The 19,811-nt window shown below is 42.0% G+C and overlaps 1 protein-coding gene across 7 annotated transcripts in view; it reads left to right on the top strand.

The window, feature by feature from the left end:
- The window catches only part of MYO1C (myosin IC), a 60,703-nt gene extending 41,363 nt beyond the window's left edge, over positions 1-19,340 (top strand). For 6 of the 7 annotated variants that reach the window (XM_075032631.1, XM_075032634.1, XM_075032636.1 and 3 more), the window contains 29 exons: positions 17-215; positions 1,142-1,222; positions 2,004-2,183; positions 2,389-2,487; positions 2,725-2,838; positions 3,379-3,450; positions 3,750-3,869; positions 4,101-4,183; positions 4,878-4,983; positions 5,350-5,430; positions 5,812-5,903; positions 7,042-7,136; positions 7,354-7,400; positions 7,682-7,762; positions 7,951-8,056; positions 8,582-8,699; positions 8,923-9,036; positions 9,218-9,294; positions 9,479-9,547; positions 9,966-10,050; positions 10,268-10,427; positions 11,220-11,303; positions 13,063-13,156; positions 13,264-13,319; positions 13,789-13,924; positions 15,514-15,584; positions 16,013-16,110; positions 16,389-16,488; positions 17,628-19,340. In XM_075032631.1, coding sequence (XP_074888732.1) covers positions 17-215; positions 1,142-1,222; positions 2,004-2,183; positions 2,389-2,487; positions 2,725-2,838; positions 3,379-3,450; positions 3,750-3,869; positions 4,101-4,183; positions 4,878-4,983; positions 5,350-5,430; positions 5,812-5,903; positions 7,042-7,136; positions 7,354-7,400; positions 7,682-7,762; positions 7,951-8,056; positions 8,582-8,699; positions 8,923-9,036; positions 9,218-9,294; positions 9,479-9,547; positions 9,966-10,050; positions 10,268-10,427; positions 11,220-11,303; positions 13,063-13,156; positions 13,264-13,319; positions 13,789-13,924; positions 15,514-15,584; positions 16,013-16,110; positions 16,389-16,488; positions 17,628-17,654 — 2,845 coding nt within the window. In that variant the 3' untranslated portion in view covers positions 17,655-19,340. Of the gene's footprint in view, positions 1-16; positions 216-1,141; positions 1,223-2,003; positions 2,184-2,388; positions 2,488-2,724; positions 2,839-3,378; positions 3,451-3,749; positions 3,870-4,100; positions 4,184-4,877; positions 4,984-5,349; positions 5,431-5,811; positions 5,904-7,041; positions 7,137-7,353; positions 7,401-7,681; positions 7,763-7,950; positions 8,057-8,581; positions 8,700-8,922; positions 9,037-9,217; positions 9,295-9,478; positions 9,548-9,965; positions 10,051-10,267; positions 10,428-11,219; positions 11,304-13,062; positions 13,157-13,263; positions 13,320-13,788; positions 13,925-15,513; positions 15,585-16,012; positions 16,111-16,388; positions 16,489-17,627 lie in introns of those variants that run through there. The other variant, XR_012651075.1, reaches the window with a different exon arrangement.
- Positions 19,341-19,811: the final 471 nt, after the last annotated feature.

Raw genomic sequence — 19,811 nt, 5'->3', positions numbered from 1 at the left:
TATCATCGTCCCTTAGCTACGCTATTGCAGACAATTCGTACCGCTCCCTGCGCACGGAGAGGAAGGATCAGTGTATTCTGATCTCTGGGGAGAGCGGGGCTGGCAAAACGGAGGCCACCAAGAAGATCCTGCAGTACTACGCCGTGACCTGTCCAGCCAGTCAGCAGGTTGAAACCGTGAAGGACCGCCTGTTACAATCCAATCCCGTCCTGGAGGTAATTCTAGAGCCCGCAGCGTGGAAACTTGACATTGAGTCATACCGGCAGCACTCACATTTTCCAGCTGAGGGGGTGGGGGCAGCTGGACCCCACTGGGCATGACTGAGCTGTCTGTGCAGAGCGGATAGTGTATTCCGGGAACACTGGTTCACGGCACACGGGCAGATCGTTTGCACTGCACACAGGGGAATCCCAGTCTGCTTCCAAGCCAAGGAAATGGCTGTCTGCTGCTGAACTCACTTGGCCCTTTCCAGTCCACCAGGAGCAATTCTGGAGTGGCCGGGCTGCAGGGAGAGAGGCATTTGGCGTGGGAAGGGTTGTGGTGCGCTGCATAAGTTTGCAAAGCCAGAAGCGGACGCGTCTGCTGTGGGCAGCGTTGCCCTCTGTTAAATGCATTTGTGGGTGTGTTTTCTAGTGCTGTGGTGTCCTCTAGTGTCCAGTGCTGCGCTGTCTTTGTAGTTCCCTTTGATATTTCTGCTCTGTGCTCAAATGCGTGCTGCGTGCACGGGAAAGGTGTGCTCCCCATGAGAGAGGAAAGCCTGGCAGGTCTAGGCCTGTTAGGATAGTGCCTGCCGTCAGGGGAGCTGCGGGTGACTGTAAGCAAATAGCTGTGATGAAAGAGGAAGCTTTGAAAAGACTGTCAGACATGACATATGTTGTCAGCAGTGAACTGGCATTAAAATAAGCTTGGTGGGGGGGGTGGAAATGTTTTCAGAGGCATGTTCCATCTGCAGTGCTTGCACTGGGTGTAAAGATCAGCATTAGAATTTGGGTAGCAATCTGCTTCCTTCCTGGTTTCCCTTGCAAAAAGGAAAAACTTAGGCTTTAATGGCTGTAAAGAAGCAATTGGCAGCTTCACCAGAGTGTTTATAAATAATCTTATTTGATACTTATTTATTTTCCTCTAATCATTTTCATTTCAGGCCTTTGGAAATGCAAAAACCCTTCGGAATGACAACTCCAGCCGATTTGGGAAATACATGGATGTGCAGTTTGATTACAGGGTAACTTAAAATCTGTTTTATACTTCAGAACTGCTCCTGGTCATAGCAAGTCTCTGTTGCCTGTGCTTTCTTGTACGGATGCGTGCATGGAGTGATTGTTTTGCATTCCCTTGCCAATGGCATAAGCAGAGTCTGTGGTAGCAAACTTTGGTTCCAGAGGATTTTATAGTACACACTTTCCTTTCTTCCTTCCCTCATTTCTCTATATAAGGAGATACATTAAATCCTCTTATTTCTAGGGTATATGTGCACCATGCAAATGGATGCTCCCAAACTAAATCCACATAAGCCAGCTGCGATCTGAAGAAAATCTCTATCCTGTGTAACTTTGCATAGCATTTGTTTCAATTCTGATCCAAATTGTCCCATACTATGAAGACTAACATAGTGCAAGAACCAAGTAGCTTGGCATACTGCAGTCATTTAAATGTCTCGGTATGTAATCCCTCCACACTCACAGTTTTGTTGCTTTTCCAGTGTGTTGAATTCCTCCTTAGAAGGAATTTTACACAAGTCAAGATCCCATTCAGTATGTGCTATAGCCACTATCTGTATAATGGTATGTTATTGTCGCTTGATTGCTCATTTTGCTTACATGTCAAAACTCAAATTGCCACTATGTTTTAGCTGAAATAGAGATGTGATACAAAATGACAGATCATTTTCTGTGTTCTTGTAGGCTATTATTTTGTATGCTATTTGTCTTTGAATAGACCACCAAGAAGCAGAAATATTTTCCTCTGTGTTGATGAACTATTTCGATGTATCTGGTTTGATTTAGGGGGCTCCTGTTGGGGGCCACATCTTGAACTACCTCCTGGAGAAATCCCGAGTTGTGCACCAGAATCATGGAGAGAGGAACTTCCACATTTTCTACCAGCTGCTAGAAGGAGGGGAAGAGGACTTACTGCGAAGGCTGGGCCTTGAAAAGAGCCCACAACAGTATCACTATTTAGTAAAGGTGTGCGTTAACTAGTAATTCTTACAATATCGTTCTATTATAGGACCGATACATTCTCAGTTGACTTTGTAGTTTCCTTCCCTCACTTCAAAAATAACAGTGAGATGACTGCTATAAAAAGAAACATATGGCAGAAGTGTATTGAGCATGAGGAATATATCTTTGACAATTATTTACTTATTTATATCAAACCGTGTCTTTTTAGGGTCACTGTGCAAGGGTCAGTTCCATAAATGATAAAAATGATTGGAAGATTGTGCGAAGAGCCCTGTCCGTTATAGGCTTCAATGACAATGAGGTGGAGGTAAGACATGTTTAACAGCACAGCTGATTTTCCTACTCTTAAGGAATTTTTCTGCTTTGATTTGTTATTTCTGACCAAAGGCAGCCTTCAGAGTGAATGTATTCTCTGCAAAAATCCTGAAAAAAACCCAACCCAAAGTGTTCTCATAAAATGTTAATTAACACAAAAATCTCACTGCCTTTTCTCACTGTGTGTTCATTTCATCATCCTGGTTTCTGCCTGTTGCTTCCATCCTAGGATTTGCTGAGCATTGTGGCTAGCGTTCTGCATCTGGGGAACGTGCAGTTTGCTGCTGATGAGCAAGGAAATGCTCAGGTCACTACAGAGAATCAGATTAAATACCTGGCTAGGGTGAGTATCACCAGTTGGAGATGTATTACGTTAACTATGAATTAGAGAGGTTTTTCCTTATTTTGAACTTGGTACCATCGTATCATTTTAGAATATGTTTTAGAAGTTTTAATAAACTTACTTTTATTTGACTTAAATAAAATGCAAATATTAATATCAAAACCCTTTAATTGACAACTTCTCTATTTATCACTTGATCCACCACAGACTTGACGTTTTCACCTTCAGGCAGTGGGGTAGGAGTAGACCTACTCCGGAGGAGAGTTTTAAAGAACGAACCCTGATGGCTTTGCTGAGTCAGTTCTTTGTGCCAGAACAATCAAGCCAATTTATTTGTTAAGTCATATCACTGCCAGAAAGGAGGTGGTGTGTGGGAGGAAAGGGAAGGATTGACGTCGCAAGAAGTCTTGCAGTACAAATGGGAAAATAAAGGGTTGTTTCACTGGACTGTGCTTTTGAGGACTAGCCTTTCTGATCTCAAAACTATTACCGATAAATTGAACATACTGCTTCATAATTTAATATTCTACTGCTTTGCAGCTTCTAGCAGTTGAAGGCTCTGTTCTTCGAGATGCATTGATCCACAAGAAGATCATAGCAAAAGGGGAAGAGGTAAGAACATGAAGCGGGATCCCCACTGGGGAGGCACACGGAATTAAATCAAGCTAGCGATACACCGTCAGCTCTTTTACCAGGACTAAAGAGTTCAATTCTCACTTGTCAAAGGAGGTTGTCAGTGCAGGAGTCCCACAGCCTAATGGTGACTTGCAGCCTGTACCGCTGGGAGACAGTGATGTGAGCTGAACCCAGACAGGATGCCGTTGAGTGGGTGTTTATTAACAATGAACTAGGGAAACTTAATCCCTCAGTGGAATGGCTGTTGAACGGCTGTTGTCTCCTTCTGCATGCAGCTAATCAGTCCTCTGAACCTGGAGCAGGCAGCCTACGCAAGGGATGCACTTGCTAAGGCAATATACGGACGCACTTTCTCCTGGCTGGTGAACAAGGTTAACAAGTCTCTTGCTTACAAGGTAAATGAACCTTTTGTTTGTTGATGTCCAACCAAGCGTGAAAGGAAGTTCTGAATCTTTTAGCTGCAAAGCAGAGAAATGGTAAGCTCCATGCTGTACAATGATTTCTAAATTAATTTGTTTTCCATTAAGAAGAGGGTAAGGAGTAAATGCTGTAACTAAATGGGTGAGATCCAGTGATGGATTGTAGCTTTGTGTACATATCAACATTTATTTTTTGCCCTATTGCAGGAAGGAGAGTTTCCAGGCTGGAGAAGTACAACAGTTCTAGGGTTGCTTGATATCTATGGCTTTGAGGTTTTCCAGCACAACAGGTTTGTTTCAGTCAGTGTCTTTTGAGTAAACTCTGCATGACCTCATTCGTTATAGTGGTTTTTCGCCATTGTGAAATAAGATATTATTCCATCTCTGATCTCTTAGTAAGAGAGAGAGATGACATTTCAACTTCCGGAAATCAGTTGAATAACTGATAAGCCCAGGGCTTCTAACACTTGGGACATCCAGCTAATCTTTAGCATTTACAGCTGTTAATGTTCCTGGTATTTTTAAAGAGACTGTTGTCTTTTGGGGGCATATTCGTGCGATAGCTTGAACTATGCCTTTGTCCAGCTCTCTGGCACAGTGGTGGCTGTTGTGGCATCTTTCCGTGGTGGTGCGAATGGGAAAACACAGCTATAAATCTCCGACTGTGTCAGAATCTGGAACCTGACTCTGGCAGATAGCAATGAACTGAGACTCTCAAATTTGCAGTATTATTGGGCCCTTCTTAAAGGTTTTTGTGTTTCCCTGTGTTGCACCCTTCACGTCCGTTTTTCCCTCCTTCTGGAACTCTTTCATGAGATCCACTAAATAATAAACTTAATAAATCTATACATTCAGTAAATAAATATTTCACAAAATCTATTTCTCTTGATTTACACAGAGGTATTCATGCTGCTGCCCACTACTTATAGCTTCTTTTACTCATGGTACAGTGTTAGTGATTATTTTTCTGATTTTTGTTTGCAGCTTTGAGCAATTTTGTATTAATTATTGTAATGAAAAATTGCAGCAGCTCTTCATAGAGCTCACATTAAAGTCAGAGCAAGAGGAATACGAGTCAGAAGGCATAGCGGTAAGAGCCAATATCATCACTTCCACTATCTCCTTTGTAGCACCTCCTGCAGGCCAGGGGACAGATTAGAAAAGGAGCTGCTCATAACTGTCTGCAAAGTAAATGAATCAAAGAACTTTCCTTTTTCCTTTCTTTTCCAAACACTTTGGTAACTCTGATACAGCTAGAAGTGAGTAATGCCATTCCAGTCTTTGACAGAAAAAAAAATGCTTTTTAGGAAAACAAATTTGATGAGTGAAAAAGCTTTGTTTCAAATTTGACAGAAAGATTATTTAAGTACAGTGCTGTCTGAAATGTTCTGAAATTTTCATGGGTTTTTCCAGTCTAGAATTGTTTTGACCCAAGTGTGATTTCTTGTCTTTGTAGTGGGAACCGGTTCAGTATTTCAATAACAAAATAATTTGTGATTTGGTGGAAGAGAAATTCAAAGGCATCATTTCTATTCTGGTGAGTTGACACCTTTTTAAATTAAAAATTTGGAGCAGTGTAGTGGAAAACAAGGGGAAGAAAAAGGTCTAAGCTTATATTAAGATTAGTTGGGCAAGTGGGAAGAGCTACGATACACTGAACAGTCACACCACGAAAAGTCATATTGTATCAACTCCCTCTGCTCTTGGGAAAGAAGCTTCCAATCCAGGCACTCTGGAAGGAGGAAAGTGTTTTCCTTTTCAGCTCAACAATTCTTCATTTGTTGAACTAAGAGCTGGCTTACCTGTTAAAAGGCCAAAGGGTCAAATTGGGGCAGTGTTTCAGTGAGACAGAATTAGAGCTAGCCTGTGTGCTGACAAGTGCGGTAAGAAATTAATACTAGAATGCATGTATTTGTAGGATGAAGAGTGTCTGAGACCTGGGGATGCCACAGATACAACATTCTTGGAGAAACTGGAGGAAACTGTGAAGAACCACCCTCATTTTCTCACGTGAGTGTTTGCATAGCTGAGGGCAGTTACGCTGGTAGGATCCAAGTGTGTGATTGAGCCTAGAGCTTCAATTATTCCTAGATAACATTATAACTCATTGTGTGTATAGCAGTAGCATCCTAAGTATACTGAGTCCCACATAAAAGATGATCGTGTTTTCTTTTGCAAAAATATTAGATTGTGAGTTAAGGTAATATAGAATAAGTCGTCAACATTAACTGCCTTGCTTTTCTCAAGACTATGCTTCAGAATACAATAGGAGCAACAAAACTTTTGTTACTGACTTGCCCCTTCACTGATCTCTTTCTGGCATCCTACTGCTAATAATGTCCAAGGAATTTGCAGGCTTGCAGCTTCTTGGCTTTTCCAAGATCTGGCCCAATACTTCGGGTCTGACAAACTCTCTGGTTTGGAATATTAGGCCAGATCATTCCCCACCATTGATGACCCAAGTCAGGCCTAGGCATAACTAGAACATGAAGCAGAATTTTACCGGTAGAGATAGTGTTCAGAGGTGTATATGCATTAGAATGATTGAAGAAGTGTTAGTGCTTTTGAAATTGAGAGATTTATATTGCAGTAACTCACCTTTGTGCCCATCTCCTTCCCAGACGATACTGATATCCTTCTCTGACTTTGGTAACCTATCCATATTGCTGCCACTCCAGTTCAATGGGTGTGAATCCCATGGTTCACCTTTCAGATTGTTTAGTTCAGTTTTGGAGCTCCAAATGTCTTTTTATTCTTACTGGGTGTTCTGCTTATGCTCAGATCAGGATCTGTATGGCATCTCATGGGTATGCCAGCATGCTGCCAGCATCTTCACTGCCCTCTTGCCTGCTGCCTCTACTCTAATTTCATGTGCACGCAGAACCACTCTGCAACCTTGCCAGGAAGCTGAAAGTTCATCCATTTGAAATAAACATAAATACATTTTATGGCACTTTTATGATTTGCTGGTTATACCTCTCTATTTACTTTTGGTCTTGAAAATCAGCAAGTCAGATTTATTCCCTGCCCTCCCCTTCTCTGTTCACATAGTCCCACTCTGGGATCAAATGCCATAGGGCTTTTTGAAGTGAATCCCCCCCCGAAACAAATGTTTGTTTCTCATGAAGCTTCTTCACTTTCTCACCAGGCACAAGCTCGCTGACCAGAAGACTCGCAAGTCACTGGGGCGGGAGGAGTTTCGGCTTTTGCACTACGCTGGAGAGGTCACCTACAGTGTTGCAGGTAAGTGTGTGCGTCTTCTCTACTGTCTCTCTTTTCTCCTCCTCCTGTCCTCTGCCCTTTGAATTAAAACAGCTTCACTATAAAGAAAAGTCTGGGCATAGAATACATCCACACATTGTTTGATTAACCAGATTAATTTCCCATCTCAAACTCCTGCCTTGTTGTGAAGTTCCTGTGGAACAGCGGTGGCAGCCTGAGCGGTTTCTTTTTCTTCCAGGTTTTCTAGATAAAAACAATGACCTTCTCTTTCGGAACCTGAAGGAGGTGAGTGTGGATAGAGGACGTTTCCAATACTCAGCAGAACAAGGAGTTGGGTTTAGAATGGGGTGGCATCTGAGGGAAAAGATTCTTCTAGATTCCACTTGGAGAATGTGTGTCCATGGGGCTGCACTATGAAAAGACAAATTGAGGTGCCCAAAGTTCATTTTATTATTAAAAAGCAAAACAAAACCAAAAAACCTCAAACAAACAGTTTTGTCCCATGTTTCTTTAATAGTTCTCTGAAGAATACTCTACTTTATCTCTGAAAATGTCTCTCTCTGCAGACCATGTGTAACTCTGAGAATCCTATCATAAATCAGTGTTTTGACAGGACGGAGCTGACAGACAAAAAGAGACCTGAAACGGTAAGAACACAAGAGCTGGACGGAAGTGTGACTACTTCCTCTTTTTAAAAGACATGTCGTGTCTAACATGGTAATCTGAATGCAAGCCTCTTACATTTAAAGCTGGGAGACTGAGGTTTGTTCTGCAGTCACAAGTACCAGCTATGTAAGTCGTCGCTTCATACATAGTTTTCTTTCTTTTCTCCTAGGCAGCAACTCAGTTTAAAAACAGCCTCTCCAAACTGATGGAAATTCTGATGTCCAAAGAACCCTCCTACATTCGTTGCATTAAACCTAACGATGCTAAACAGGCGGGTATGACCCTGGTGACTCTTCCTCTTTTTTTATATGACAGCTATATATAGACCACTACATTTCAGTCAGTGAGGCACAGAAAGGAGATCAAATGAAGAAGTCCTGCAAGATTTTTTTCATTTTGGGTCTGTGCCAGAGCTTCTTGTAGGGAGGTGGCGGCAGTACCAGCAGTCAAAATGGGAGCACTGGTCTTGGGTGGAGTAGGGTCATGTTTAAAGTGAAGAATTACTAACCTATGTAACTTCCTTTTAATGACCTTTATACTCATTTCTTCCTCCTGTATGTATAGAAGATCCTAAAGGAGAACTTCTTTTTGGAACTAAATATAAATGTATATTAAAAGGTGGTGGCAGGGGGGGGAAGACAGGAGACATGAAGTAAGTTGTGTGGGACTTGCACCGTGAGGACGGGTTAGAGGTTAAAGATGACTGTGTAGGATATAACCAAGAACTGAGCATTCTCCTTCTCCAGATGAAGGGACAGCTACACATTAATGATATTTCTCTATTTTCATGTTCTCTCAAGATCGATTCGATGAAGTTCTAATCCGACATCAAGTGAAATACCTAGGGTTGATGGAGAACCTCAGAGTGCGCAGAGCTGGGTTTGCATATCGAAGAAAATATGAAGTTTTCCTGCAGAGGTAGGATTACCTTGGACTTCTCTCTCCCTGCCGCTCCCTCCCCCTGGTTTTGGTCCCACAGATGTTTGAGGCTGAGGAGCTGTTCTGAACAGCAAAGAGGCAGCCCTTATACCTGACACACTTATTTTCTTGAGGGAGCACAAAGCATGGCTTCTCTCCCTTACCATTGCCCTGTATGGATTGGACTTCTCTCCCCAAGATTTCTTCTGCTGTCAATTTACAGGTACAAATCACTTTGTCCAGAAACATGGCCTACATGGGACGGACGGCCCCACGATGGGGTGGCTGTGCTGGTGAAGCATCTTGGCTACAAACAGGAAGAATACAAAATGGGACGGTTAGTTCTTCTGTTTTCTTAATTTGAGATTGTGAATCATTAGACATCCGTGTCATTGCTTTTAAATAAGGCTTCTCTATCTAATGGGTGAGGAAAAGATTAGAGATCCCAAAGGGGATGGTAAAGGCAGGAAGCAAACTTCTCTGGCATGTTAAACGTAATTCTGCATTTCTATTTCTAGAACAAAGATTTTTATCCGCTTTCCCAAGACCTTGTTTGCAACGGAAGATGCTCTGGAAGTGAGGAAGCAGAGTCTGGGTGAGTCACACACACTGCAGTAGTTTCATGGACATTTAGCTGTCTGCTTTCTCTTTGGGGTTGGTTTTTTTTTTTTTGCCTGTTTGTTTAGGGTGGGTGGGATTTTTGTTTAAAGAGTTGTCCCTTTTTCTACCAAAATCTGCTTGGTCACAATTCCAAATTGGTGTTTTTCTTGCAATTTCAGCAACAAAAATGCAGGCCACGTGGAGAGGTTTCTACCGTCGAAAGAAATTCCTGCACATGAAACACTCAGGTAAGACAGAGAGGAAACTGCAGTGCTGGGTAACTGTGTGGTTTGAAGTGACCATTGTTGTCAGAGATGACTTGAGTTTGATGTGCAGGAAGGAACATTCCCAAAGCCTTGCTGGAAGTAGAAAGGCAGATGTTAGTGTGGTACCCAGTCCTTCCACCTTTAGTCTGTGAGACTCTGAGCCAGAGAAGCAGACTTAACTCATGTTCACACAGCAGCCCCCATACAGCAGTTTCCATCTGCTGGTGCTTTTTATTGACATTTATCCATTGTATCATATTGTTAAGAACTAAATTATATTCTTTCCCATATACCCCATTGAAGGCTCTTTATTTCCAGAGCACTCTGTTGCCAGTTTTATATGGAGTCGGTATTGGTATGAAGGAGCTCACTTAGTCCAAAATCTTCGTATTATTTTTAGCGATAGCTATCCAGTCCTGGTGGCGGGGAACCTTGGGACGCCGAAAAGCTGCCAAGAAGAAGTGGGCAGTAGAGACTATCAGAAGGTGCGTAAAGAATAACCCAAGCCATCAAATGGATACTTACTTCTTAACAATAGGATGATAAGAATAAACTTTCTTGTCATTACAGTATTAGAGTTTTTTTTAATAAATTACAACTGTTAAATTAAGCCCAGAAAATGGTTGGATTGGAAGAGACCTCTAAATATCACTAATTTTCATCACTTTTCTAATTTTCTAATAAAACTTTCTTCTTCCTCAGGTTCATTAAAGGTTTTATTTACCGGAACCATCCTCGGTGCCCAGAGAATGAGTATTTCCTCGATTACATCCGCTTCTCCTTCCTGATGAACCTCAAGCGTAATTTACCAAAAAATGTTTTGGACAAATCATGGCCAACTCCTCCTCCATCACTCTGTGAGGTAGGCACAACTACACCAGGGTCAGGTGAATGACATGCAGGATGGAGGAGACTAATGGCAGTATTGAAGACCACGGGCCACCAAAGGCCTGAGGGGACCCTCCTGCTATCAGAGAAGAACAAACCAGGTTCTTGCTCAAGTTCATGTCGCATTAACATCTCTACTAGTAGAATTAATCCAAACATCATCAAGTGCGTGTAATTAGCATATCTGTAAAATTACTAGAGCTATAAGTATAGAAAGGTCTTGAGAGTGTGGTGCTGTTGCAACACCATTTTCTAATGGTTGTTCTCAACTTCAGCAACAGATCTCTTCCCTTTTTCTCTGAACAAATTAAGTTCCCTCTGGACAGTTAAATTGGCTGCGATGACAGTGTGGTTGCCTGTGAAGAACATATTAAACTTCCTCTATTGCCATTATTATTCTGCGTCTGCCAGAATTGGGTTTTTATCTGATCAAAACAAAATATTGCAGAAAGTCCCAGTTATCTTATCCAAGGGTCCTTGTTTGTTTGGATTGCAGGTACAGCTGGAAGCGAGGAAGGGCAGAGCTGTGTAAAGTGGAGTGCTCCTGGTATTCATTCTCCGTTCTAAAGCAGCTGGAGAATGGTGCAGGGCAAACTCTCTTAGAAAGGTGGAAAATAAACTTCCTATTATTTAATTTTAAAAGTGACTCTGAGTAATGAAACAGTATTTTAAAATTTCTGCAGTTGCTTCTCATCTGTCTTCCCTGTTTGAATTGGTTTGGCAGTAATTTTGAGCTACTTTCATTTACTGTGCGATTTCTTCTCAGGCATCCCAGCTCCTGCGACAGCTCTGTATGCAGAACATGGTCTGGACCTACTGCAAGAGAATCAGCCCAGAGTGGAAGCAGCAGGTACGAGACAGCTTTATGTCATTCCACAAACTATGTCGATGTTCCCAAGAACAGGAGGGGGTTCTCAGCATTATTTACTGTCAGAAGTGAAGGAGGGGAGGACACTACTACAGAGGGAGTCACAGAAGTGGTGGTGAGGTGGACAGGAACTCTTGAATCACTGCATTCTTCACTGGTTGGTTAACAGTTTCACAAGAACGTTGTGATTATTTTTTTACCTTAGAGACAAAAACCTAAAAGATCAGAATGTGCATAGAAGAAGAACCATTATATACATATTTCAATACATATTATTTAAACAGTATTGTGTATCCATGCCCCTATATAATTACTATACTGAAAGGCCCTGTTATTCTTCCCCTGGAAGATAAAAATGTAAGAAGCTGCATTATTCTGGTTGTACCATATAAAGTAGAGTGCAAGAATTCTGCAGCCACAAAACCAATCATTTTCCAAACAGAAAAGTTACATGAACAGTTACAGCTGCTGTTCTGGCTAGAAAGAATAAAAATGATACTGAGATTTGATTCATCTTTGTCATGGAAAGGTGGGGGGAGGGAATTTTTTTTTAATATTTAAAAAAAAGGGCCAGTAAGGAGACATAATAAGAAATGTATACATTAAACAATTTAGAAGAGTTAGGAGATTATAGTAATAGTTGCCATTAAATTAAGTTTTCTTTCATTGCATAGTATATCATACTGCTTATGAAGGCCTGCAAACTGTTAAGCACATGTAATAAAATGCTGTAGATTAGTTAGTGGCTGAGCCTGTGATTAAGGACACAGGATTAATACCAGCCATTACTGAGCTGGAGGTGGAAACTCAGCAGAACACTTTCTTTTCCCCAGCAAACCAGACTCACTAATAGCGAGTATATTCTATCCCCATTTTTACCTGTAAATCATCTCAGGTAATACCACCTGTAACATGCATTTGCCCTAAATAAAGCAAAGGGGCTTTCTTTCCTGTTCTGACTCATTCACTGGTTCTGTTCTTACTCCAAAGGAGTGCAAGTTAGGAGCCAAGAGCACAGGTCATATTTACTGTGTGGGTTGGCTCTATCCTGGAATACTGCCACTGTGAAAGGGACCAAAGGTTTGCAGTGACTAATCATCCAAACAGGAACTGCCAGGGCCATACAGTAGCTAATTGAATTGTACTGTTTGTCAGAGGATAAGATAGAGAATACTGAGTAGAGCAGAGAGCTGTAGTGAGTGTGTTACACATTTGCTAATAAGGACATAACTTTTTTGTCAGTACTTCAAATAAAGATGTTGAGTAGCTGAAAGGCTTCAGTGGTGGGGAGGAAATAAGGTGGGGAGGAAATAAACGGAAACATGAAAAAAGCCACATGGGGTAGAGCAGGAGAACAAACTGTTTAGCTTGAGGAGGAAGAGGTTAAGAGAAACTACAGTGGGAGAAGGCTGAGACTTTTTAAACGTGGGTATTATCAAAATCCAGAGACAAGATGCCACGTCCAGATAAATTCAAACAGGAAATACAATATATACTTTTGTGAGGAAAGAGAAAAGGAAAGGTTTTTTTCTGCCCTAAGGATAGGAAAGCTGTTGAAAAGGTAAGGAAGGCATGTATGGAATATCTTGTATAATTTTGTGACTAGTATGATTCAGGAGGTCAGAACTGAATGATGACTGCTAAAAAAAACAAAAAGGGAAGATGTCTTTTAAGATAAAATTAATCTTTTCATTAAGGAGAAAATTTATACTAAACAAGAATACATCTTTTGTCCTTGCAGTTGGAACAAAAAGTAATTGCCAGTGAAATTTTTAAGGGTAAAAAAGACAATTACCCTCAGAGCGTTCCTAGACTCTTCATCAACACTCGACTTGGTGAGTAGGTGTTGTGAAGTTTAACAGGAAGAAGAAAGGGGGGCATTAATCTACTCTTTTCTTGCTAAAAATGTCTTTCTGACACCAGCTCTTTGGTTTTAATGTAGGTAATGAAGAGATAAATGCTAAAGTCCTTCAGGCTTTAGAAAATGAAGCAATTAAGGTGAGATATGTGTCCTAACGCTATTGTCAAGCTTCTGGAGTTACTCAGCAGAGTATCAGGAGATTAGATTTCTGAAGAAAATACAGCAAGAATTTTACATTAAGCTTGTAATACCTTAGAAGACAGTCTGTGGAAAGATGTGATGGCTCAGAAACAGGATTTAGAGATTTGGGCAAGTTTAACAATGTCAGTTAAGAATTGAAAGGGTTGCAGCTGGCATGGCTGGAGAGGAAAGGAGAAACGTACATAGACTGAAAATAAACCTGGCTTTTTCAAGCCCACAGTCAGACAAGCTGTAGTCATGAAGTTATTGTTCAGAACTCCTCCAGGTCAACAAGGAAGTCTGTGGCAGAACTGAGAATAGGACTCAAAAGAATTATCAGTACCTCCTGCAAGCTCTCTAGGCTAGAGGGGCGGTAGCTGACAACTAAACAAATTGCATTTTTAGCACTGTTAACACTTATTTCAGTATGCAGTTCCTGTGATCAAGTATGACCGGAAAGGATACAAAGCAAGAGCACGGCAGCTGCTTCTTACCCAAAGTGCAGTCGTCATAGTCGAAGAATCCAAAATCAAACAACGCATCGACTATGCCAATCTCACAGGTAGGAATGGTAACATAAATGGGGTTTGGCTCACTTCACTGAAGTCAGACTTCACCTTGGCTACAGTTAAATAAGTAATAATAAAATAACCAACTTGTCTTTGTCCTGGATGAGAATGGAATTATCCAATACTGACAAGCATTTTAAAGTAGTATCTTGAAACTGAGTTTTTCTAAAATTAAACTCCATAAAATGTCACAAAAATTACTCAATTCATCTCCCCCAAGCCCCCTCCTAAGTCATTTCCCAATTGCACATCCCTGCCACAGGGGAGTTGCACCATTATTACACAGCAGCTGCTTGGAACACTGCTACAGCTTTCAGCCCTCTAAATATTTGACACGGACTTGATACTTCTAGAGGGGGGAACATGGTCGAAAGGAGAAAACTGCTGAGTCTGTCTGGTGCATTGTAGTCATTACTTGGCTTTGTCCAAAACCTCTCACTTCACAGCCTCAGCTCCAGCACCCAGCTCAGCTACGATTCCTCTTTACAGCCAATTTTGGTGCTAATCATTTCAATGTTAGCCTGATGCAACTATCTATCTATCTACTGCATTTGTAACTGTCACCATTTGAAGTGGTTTCCAAGGGCAACACTAATCTGGGGTTCTGTGATTCCCATAAGACACTATTATGGCAGAGATGTATGCTCATCTCTGCTAGGGTTGGGCTAGCTCTATTTAAATGGGTAATACAGTTTGTATCTAGTGTCAAGATATTAAAGTCCAAAAATAAACTATGAAGAAACAGACTCTAAGGAGCACAGTGCTCCTTAACTAATCCCTACCCATCTACCCCAGGGAGAGGATTTTTTTTCATTTGGCAAACAGGAGCAACTCATGGCAGAGGCTAAGCCTCTTGCTTACTGTGTGGTCAGAAGGCACTGCTGGCTGGATGAGTAGAAATGCCAAACTCTGAGCCCAAGTTGGTCACAGTGCAGCATAACGAGAACCTGCAGCAGCTCAGGACTGGATCTGCAAGGACCAATATGCCAGCGAGCGGGTGTGGGTTGAGCCTGTCCCCGAGCCTAGCCACAGAGCAAGCCAGGAATTTGCAGCGATGACAGCTTTCTGGAGCCAAGCTCCTAGAGCAGCTCTTGCCCTTTCTTACCCAGTGTTGGCAGTGGGGGGGAAGACAACAGTGACCATGTTGTTCCAATTGTCCTTCTCCTTTGTAGCACCCCAGTAATTACACCACTCATCCACCTACTGAGCTAGAATGAAGCATCTGTCCAGGGGGTGCTGAAAAGTAAAATTTTGGTCATAGGTCCCCTCACTGGCCAAAGCAGCTCTTTGTCAAGTCCATGACAGTTTGTAAACAGGCATTCTTCCTACTTCTGATGGACAGAGGCATCTGAAAGTTTCTTTTCCATCTTAAAGAGCACAGTTCAAGCTGATTGTCTGTCACCTTGCAGGCTCTTCAGCCTCTCTGCTGACATGTTAGCACAGTGCTGCTGTGCAGCTTCTCAGCTGTCAGGTTTCTTGGAGTGGGAACAGAAGTTGCTGCGTTCCTGGGAGACGTTCTGAAACACATGCAAGAATCCTAGCAGTGTTGCGTTGGGTGTCAAATGGCCATTCTCTTTTGCAGGCATCTCCGTCAGCAGCCTGAGCGATAACTTGTTTGTGCTGCACGTACACTGTGAGGATAACAAACAGAAGGTAGTGGGACTCATCCATCATTTCTCCAAACACCTCTAGAAAAAGTTTTAAAGGCACAAAGAGCAGAAGATCCAGCTAGGGGGGAGAGCATACATGGTGCCATGTATGTAACTAACTTTGTGCCAGCTCTAAGTAGCATTTTACTTGTATTTACTTGTGCTCACACATGGGGTTCACCCCTGACTTGTTCACCAACAGGACTGGTGCTCTGATACATTGTAAATAAAGTAACTGCCACAGTGTGACCCACAACACAGAGAGGGTTGAGAGGCCCCAGAGATCTCCAGGGAGCCTGGGCTGCTTGGAGAAGTGTTTTTTCATGCTAACCTATGGAGATAGTTCTGCTCCTGTTAATTACAGCATAATCATTTTGGTATATTGACACTGTAAAGCCATGATCATAAATCACTGTCCATCTTTCCCCCCAGGGAGATGTTGTACTTCAAAGTGACCATGTGATTGAAACACTAACAAAAACAGCCATGCAGGCAGACAAAGTCAATAACGTCAACATCAACCAGGGCAGGTGAGTGAAGCCAAGCCCCTCTCAGGAGCTGCCTTGGGTTTCTTGGGTTGGTTCTGAAGAAAGCTCTGCTTCAGCATTAAAGGGCTACAGAAACATACCTGTACACCACCAGAATGTACCCAATACATCTTAACTAAGGCTCCATTTCCTTAAATAAGCAGATCTATTGCAGCTAAGCATTAATACAAAGCAGCCTCTTACACAGGAAAAGGGTAAATCTGAGCTAGCAGAGGGAGAGGTCACAAATACTCATCAAATCTGTTCTTATCTCTTTGCAGCATAAAATTTACAGTTGGGCAAGGCAAAGAAGGCATAATTGACTTTATATCGGGATCAGAACTGCTAATAGCCAAAGCCAAGAATGGCCACCTAACAGTGGTGAGTACAGGCTGAGGTTGGTAAGAAACAGTAGTTCACACAGTGGATCCAAACCCAGGTTTTGGCATTAAACCATATTTGCAGCCGACGGACACGTGGCTTTCTTGCTGAATGCACTGCCCTGGTCTACCAGCCTTTTCCCCAGTTGGAGCTGTGCATTGTGCTTCTCGCCCTGCAGTCCTGAGAGGCTGCCAGGCTTTCACAAACTTATCAAGAGATTGTCCTATCAATCATTTTTTTTTTTTCCTCCCCAGGATTCAGGCTTTAATGCTATACTCTGTTGCAAATCAAATTTTAGAAAGATTTAGAAACACAGGAAGAAAAAAAAAATCCTCCTCCATTCTCAGATTGTTTGTAGTCTTCCTGCTAGTCAGATATAGTCATGCAACTGATTTATGCATTGTCAGATTAAAGTTTGTTAAGAAATAAATCCAGAACATACTCGGACTGCACTCACTCCCCTTCCAGCATCAGAGCTGAAAGAGCAAGCTCCTCCACTGTCCTACTGCAGGCTGACTAGCCTCAGAACAGCCATCAACATTTCCACTCGCTCTTCACCAAAACAGTCCATCTTATAAAAAGCCACACATGTAGCACTGCCAAAAGACTTCCTTGCTCTATGGAAAGCCTATAGACTGTACACAGGAAGAGAGATTAAATTTGCCTAAGCATGCTGAAATGAGGGCTAGGCTGCTTTATTTGCTATCAGTAACAGCAAACCAAATAACTTCTTAGACTATGAAGAAACACATCCTATAATTTTGTTCCCTAGCCTTTTCAAACCACCCCTAGAACATTTTTCCAGCTTTGCCCCTCCCTCCTTGGCAAAGCAAAGCAAAAAGTCTTGCACTGCTAGCCTAGGGAGCAGTCTTCTATATAACCACAGGCACCGGGGCGTAAGAGCACTGTGGACTCCTCCAACTTACCGAACTGCCAATATCCACTTTTATTTCCTGCTGAGACTGCAGCTTCAGGACTTCACAGCAGAGCCAGCTGTACATACTGTGGCATAACAGCTGCATTCTACAAGCCAGTCTTTGGTGTGCTTTAAAGATGTCTTTAAAGATGTTTAGGAGCTAAAACTGTTGCAGCATCTTTGTTTTCCCCACACTTTCTAGCTTGTCCTTCTTCTCCTGCAGGTTGCTCCTCGTTTGAATTCTCGATGATAAAACGTGCCACCACAACAGGACCTTCTCCTCCATCAGTCTGATTGTACCCTATAGAATTGGCTGGACATCGTTCCCAGCAAAATCCCCGCTCCTTCCTCGCTTTGCTCATTTTGTTTATTGTTACCAAAGACCTGCACTTTCAGAAAAACCACAAAATACATCTTGCTTTGTCTTAATATGAACGTTCCAAAAGAAAGGCCTTCTCTTCCTTACCTTAGTGGCAAATGCATGGGTCCAACGCAATGTCTGTGAAACTGTGGCTCATGACACATTCAGCTGGGCTTTGAGGGAGAGGTAGCTCTGACTCTATTAAGAGTTTAAGCCCTGATGGAAATGACCAAAATTTGTGCTTGTCATCATCAAAAAGCACAATCAGAAAACAACTCTGCTGCTTCGCCAGCCAAATAAATGAGATGCCAAACTTTATATTCAGAAAGAATGTTTTATGAAGAATTTTACTCTGAGACGTTTTGATGCTTTGTGTTACAATATATTAAAGCCATATTGTGTAAATGAGTAAAACCCTGTAAATACTTTATAGCTGAGTATGAGAGATGCACTACAAGAAATGGAGTTGATGTGGAAACTTTTTGTGTTTTAGATTTGGAATTTTTGTTGTTTTTAGTTTATGATTATAAGGTATTAATCTGAGAAATCCATCATGTAACTTCTTCACTGATCTGGATCAAGACTCTTACCTTTTTTTGAAGTCACTTGTCCCATTTCTTGCTCTACAGGGATATTTTTATACCGTAGGAACTTTTTCATATCCACACAGCCAAACAAAACCTAAGTCATACAAGCTGCTGAGGTTACCACTTCTCTATGCTGCTCTAGGCTGGAAATGCAACCTGTAGTCCTTGGCCACAGGATGTGCACATGAGCTTTCCCCTCCCACCTCATACCTGTCTGGGAGTCACCCCTGCCCCTTCCCCCCACAGCTCATCAGGCTCAGAGCAGCACCTTCAGAAAAAAATTACTTTTCCTCTTGTTTTTAGCGATAACTGGAAGTTTCAGTTCCCACAATAAAGCTCCACAATGTTTATATAAATGCCTCTCAGTACTGCCTTAAAGAGGAAGAGATGGCTAGTTCAGCACTGCTGGCATTACTGACTGACAGCTCCTTTGCATGGAAGCATCTTCCTAAGCAAGCTGCATCACTTCAATTCTAACCCAAAGCTAGAAGGGACACGTTTGGAATGCTAACTGGTCTCAGACTGCGTCACAGAGGTTAATACTAAGCACCTTCATTTAACAAAGAACCCAAATGGCTACAGGGTGGACAGCTATGTGTCAAATACCTGCTGACTGCAAACCACAGCTCCAGCTTCCGTTTCCAAGTTCTAGATATCAAACAGTGCATTTTGCGCTCCACTTGCCTTAGAAATCCTTCACATTCCACCTCTACCCTGACGCAGCAGCAACAACAGTTAAAGTAAGCCCTGAATAAAATATAACCAAACATGTTGCCACTCACATACAATCAGCTCAGTTTCCTACTTTTTGGTTTCTGACATTATGCAGTTATCAAACACTGCCCCAGGCCTGGAATGCTGTATACACTGTAGTACATATACACCATACCACTGTATATGCTAGAGTGTATATACTATACAATGCTGTATACGCTATTATATAACCTCTTCAAGACTACGCTCAATAAATTTTTACAAAAAAAACCTACACCTTGTCTTTGTTGTAGAAACTGTTTCATCACATTTCTTAATTTTTTGAGAGGGAGGGTATGATTTTTTTTTTTTCCTCACTTGTCACACAGCCCTGCTGAATCTCTTTGGTTCTGGGGCCCAATCTGTCTACAGAGGGTAGCCCCACTACCGTCGAGTATGAGGAGCAGATCGTTCCTAGGACATCAGCTAAGCAGGATGGACATTAAGATATTCTCTCCATCCACAGAACTGGACTGGACGCAGAGTGCTGTAAGGGCAAGTGAGAGAAATGCACCAACCAGATCACAAGTTTTTGTGCATTCAGGTAGGGAAATACTGAATAAATGGTGTGGAAGAGCTTCTGACAATTCCTGATGCAAAGCAGGCTGTCTTCTAGGAGGCTGGTCTCACAGCTATGCTACTTACGCACAAGACTGGGATCTTTATCTCATGTCTGAAGAATGATGTGGTTACTTCTCTCTCTCTC

This window comes from Buteo buteo, chromosome 7 (assembly GCF_964188355.1).
Source record: "Buteo buteo chromosome 7, bButBut1.hap1.1, whole genome shotgun sequence".
Classification (NCBI taxonomy): Eukaryota; Metazoa; Chordata; class Aves; order Accipitriformes; family Accipitridae; genus Buteo; species Buteo buteo.
This window is presented reverse-complemented; position numbering and strand designations above follow the sequence as displayed.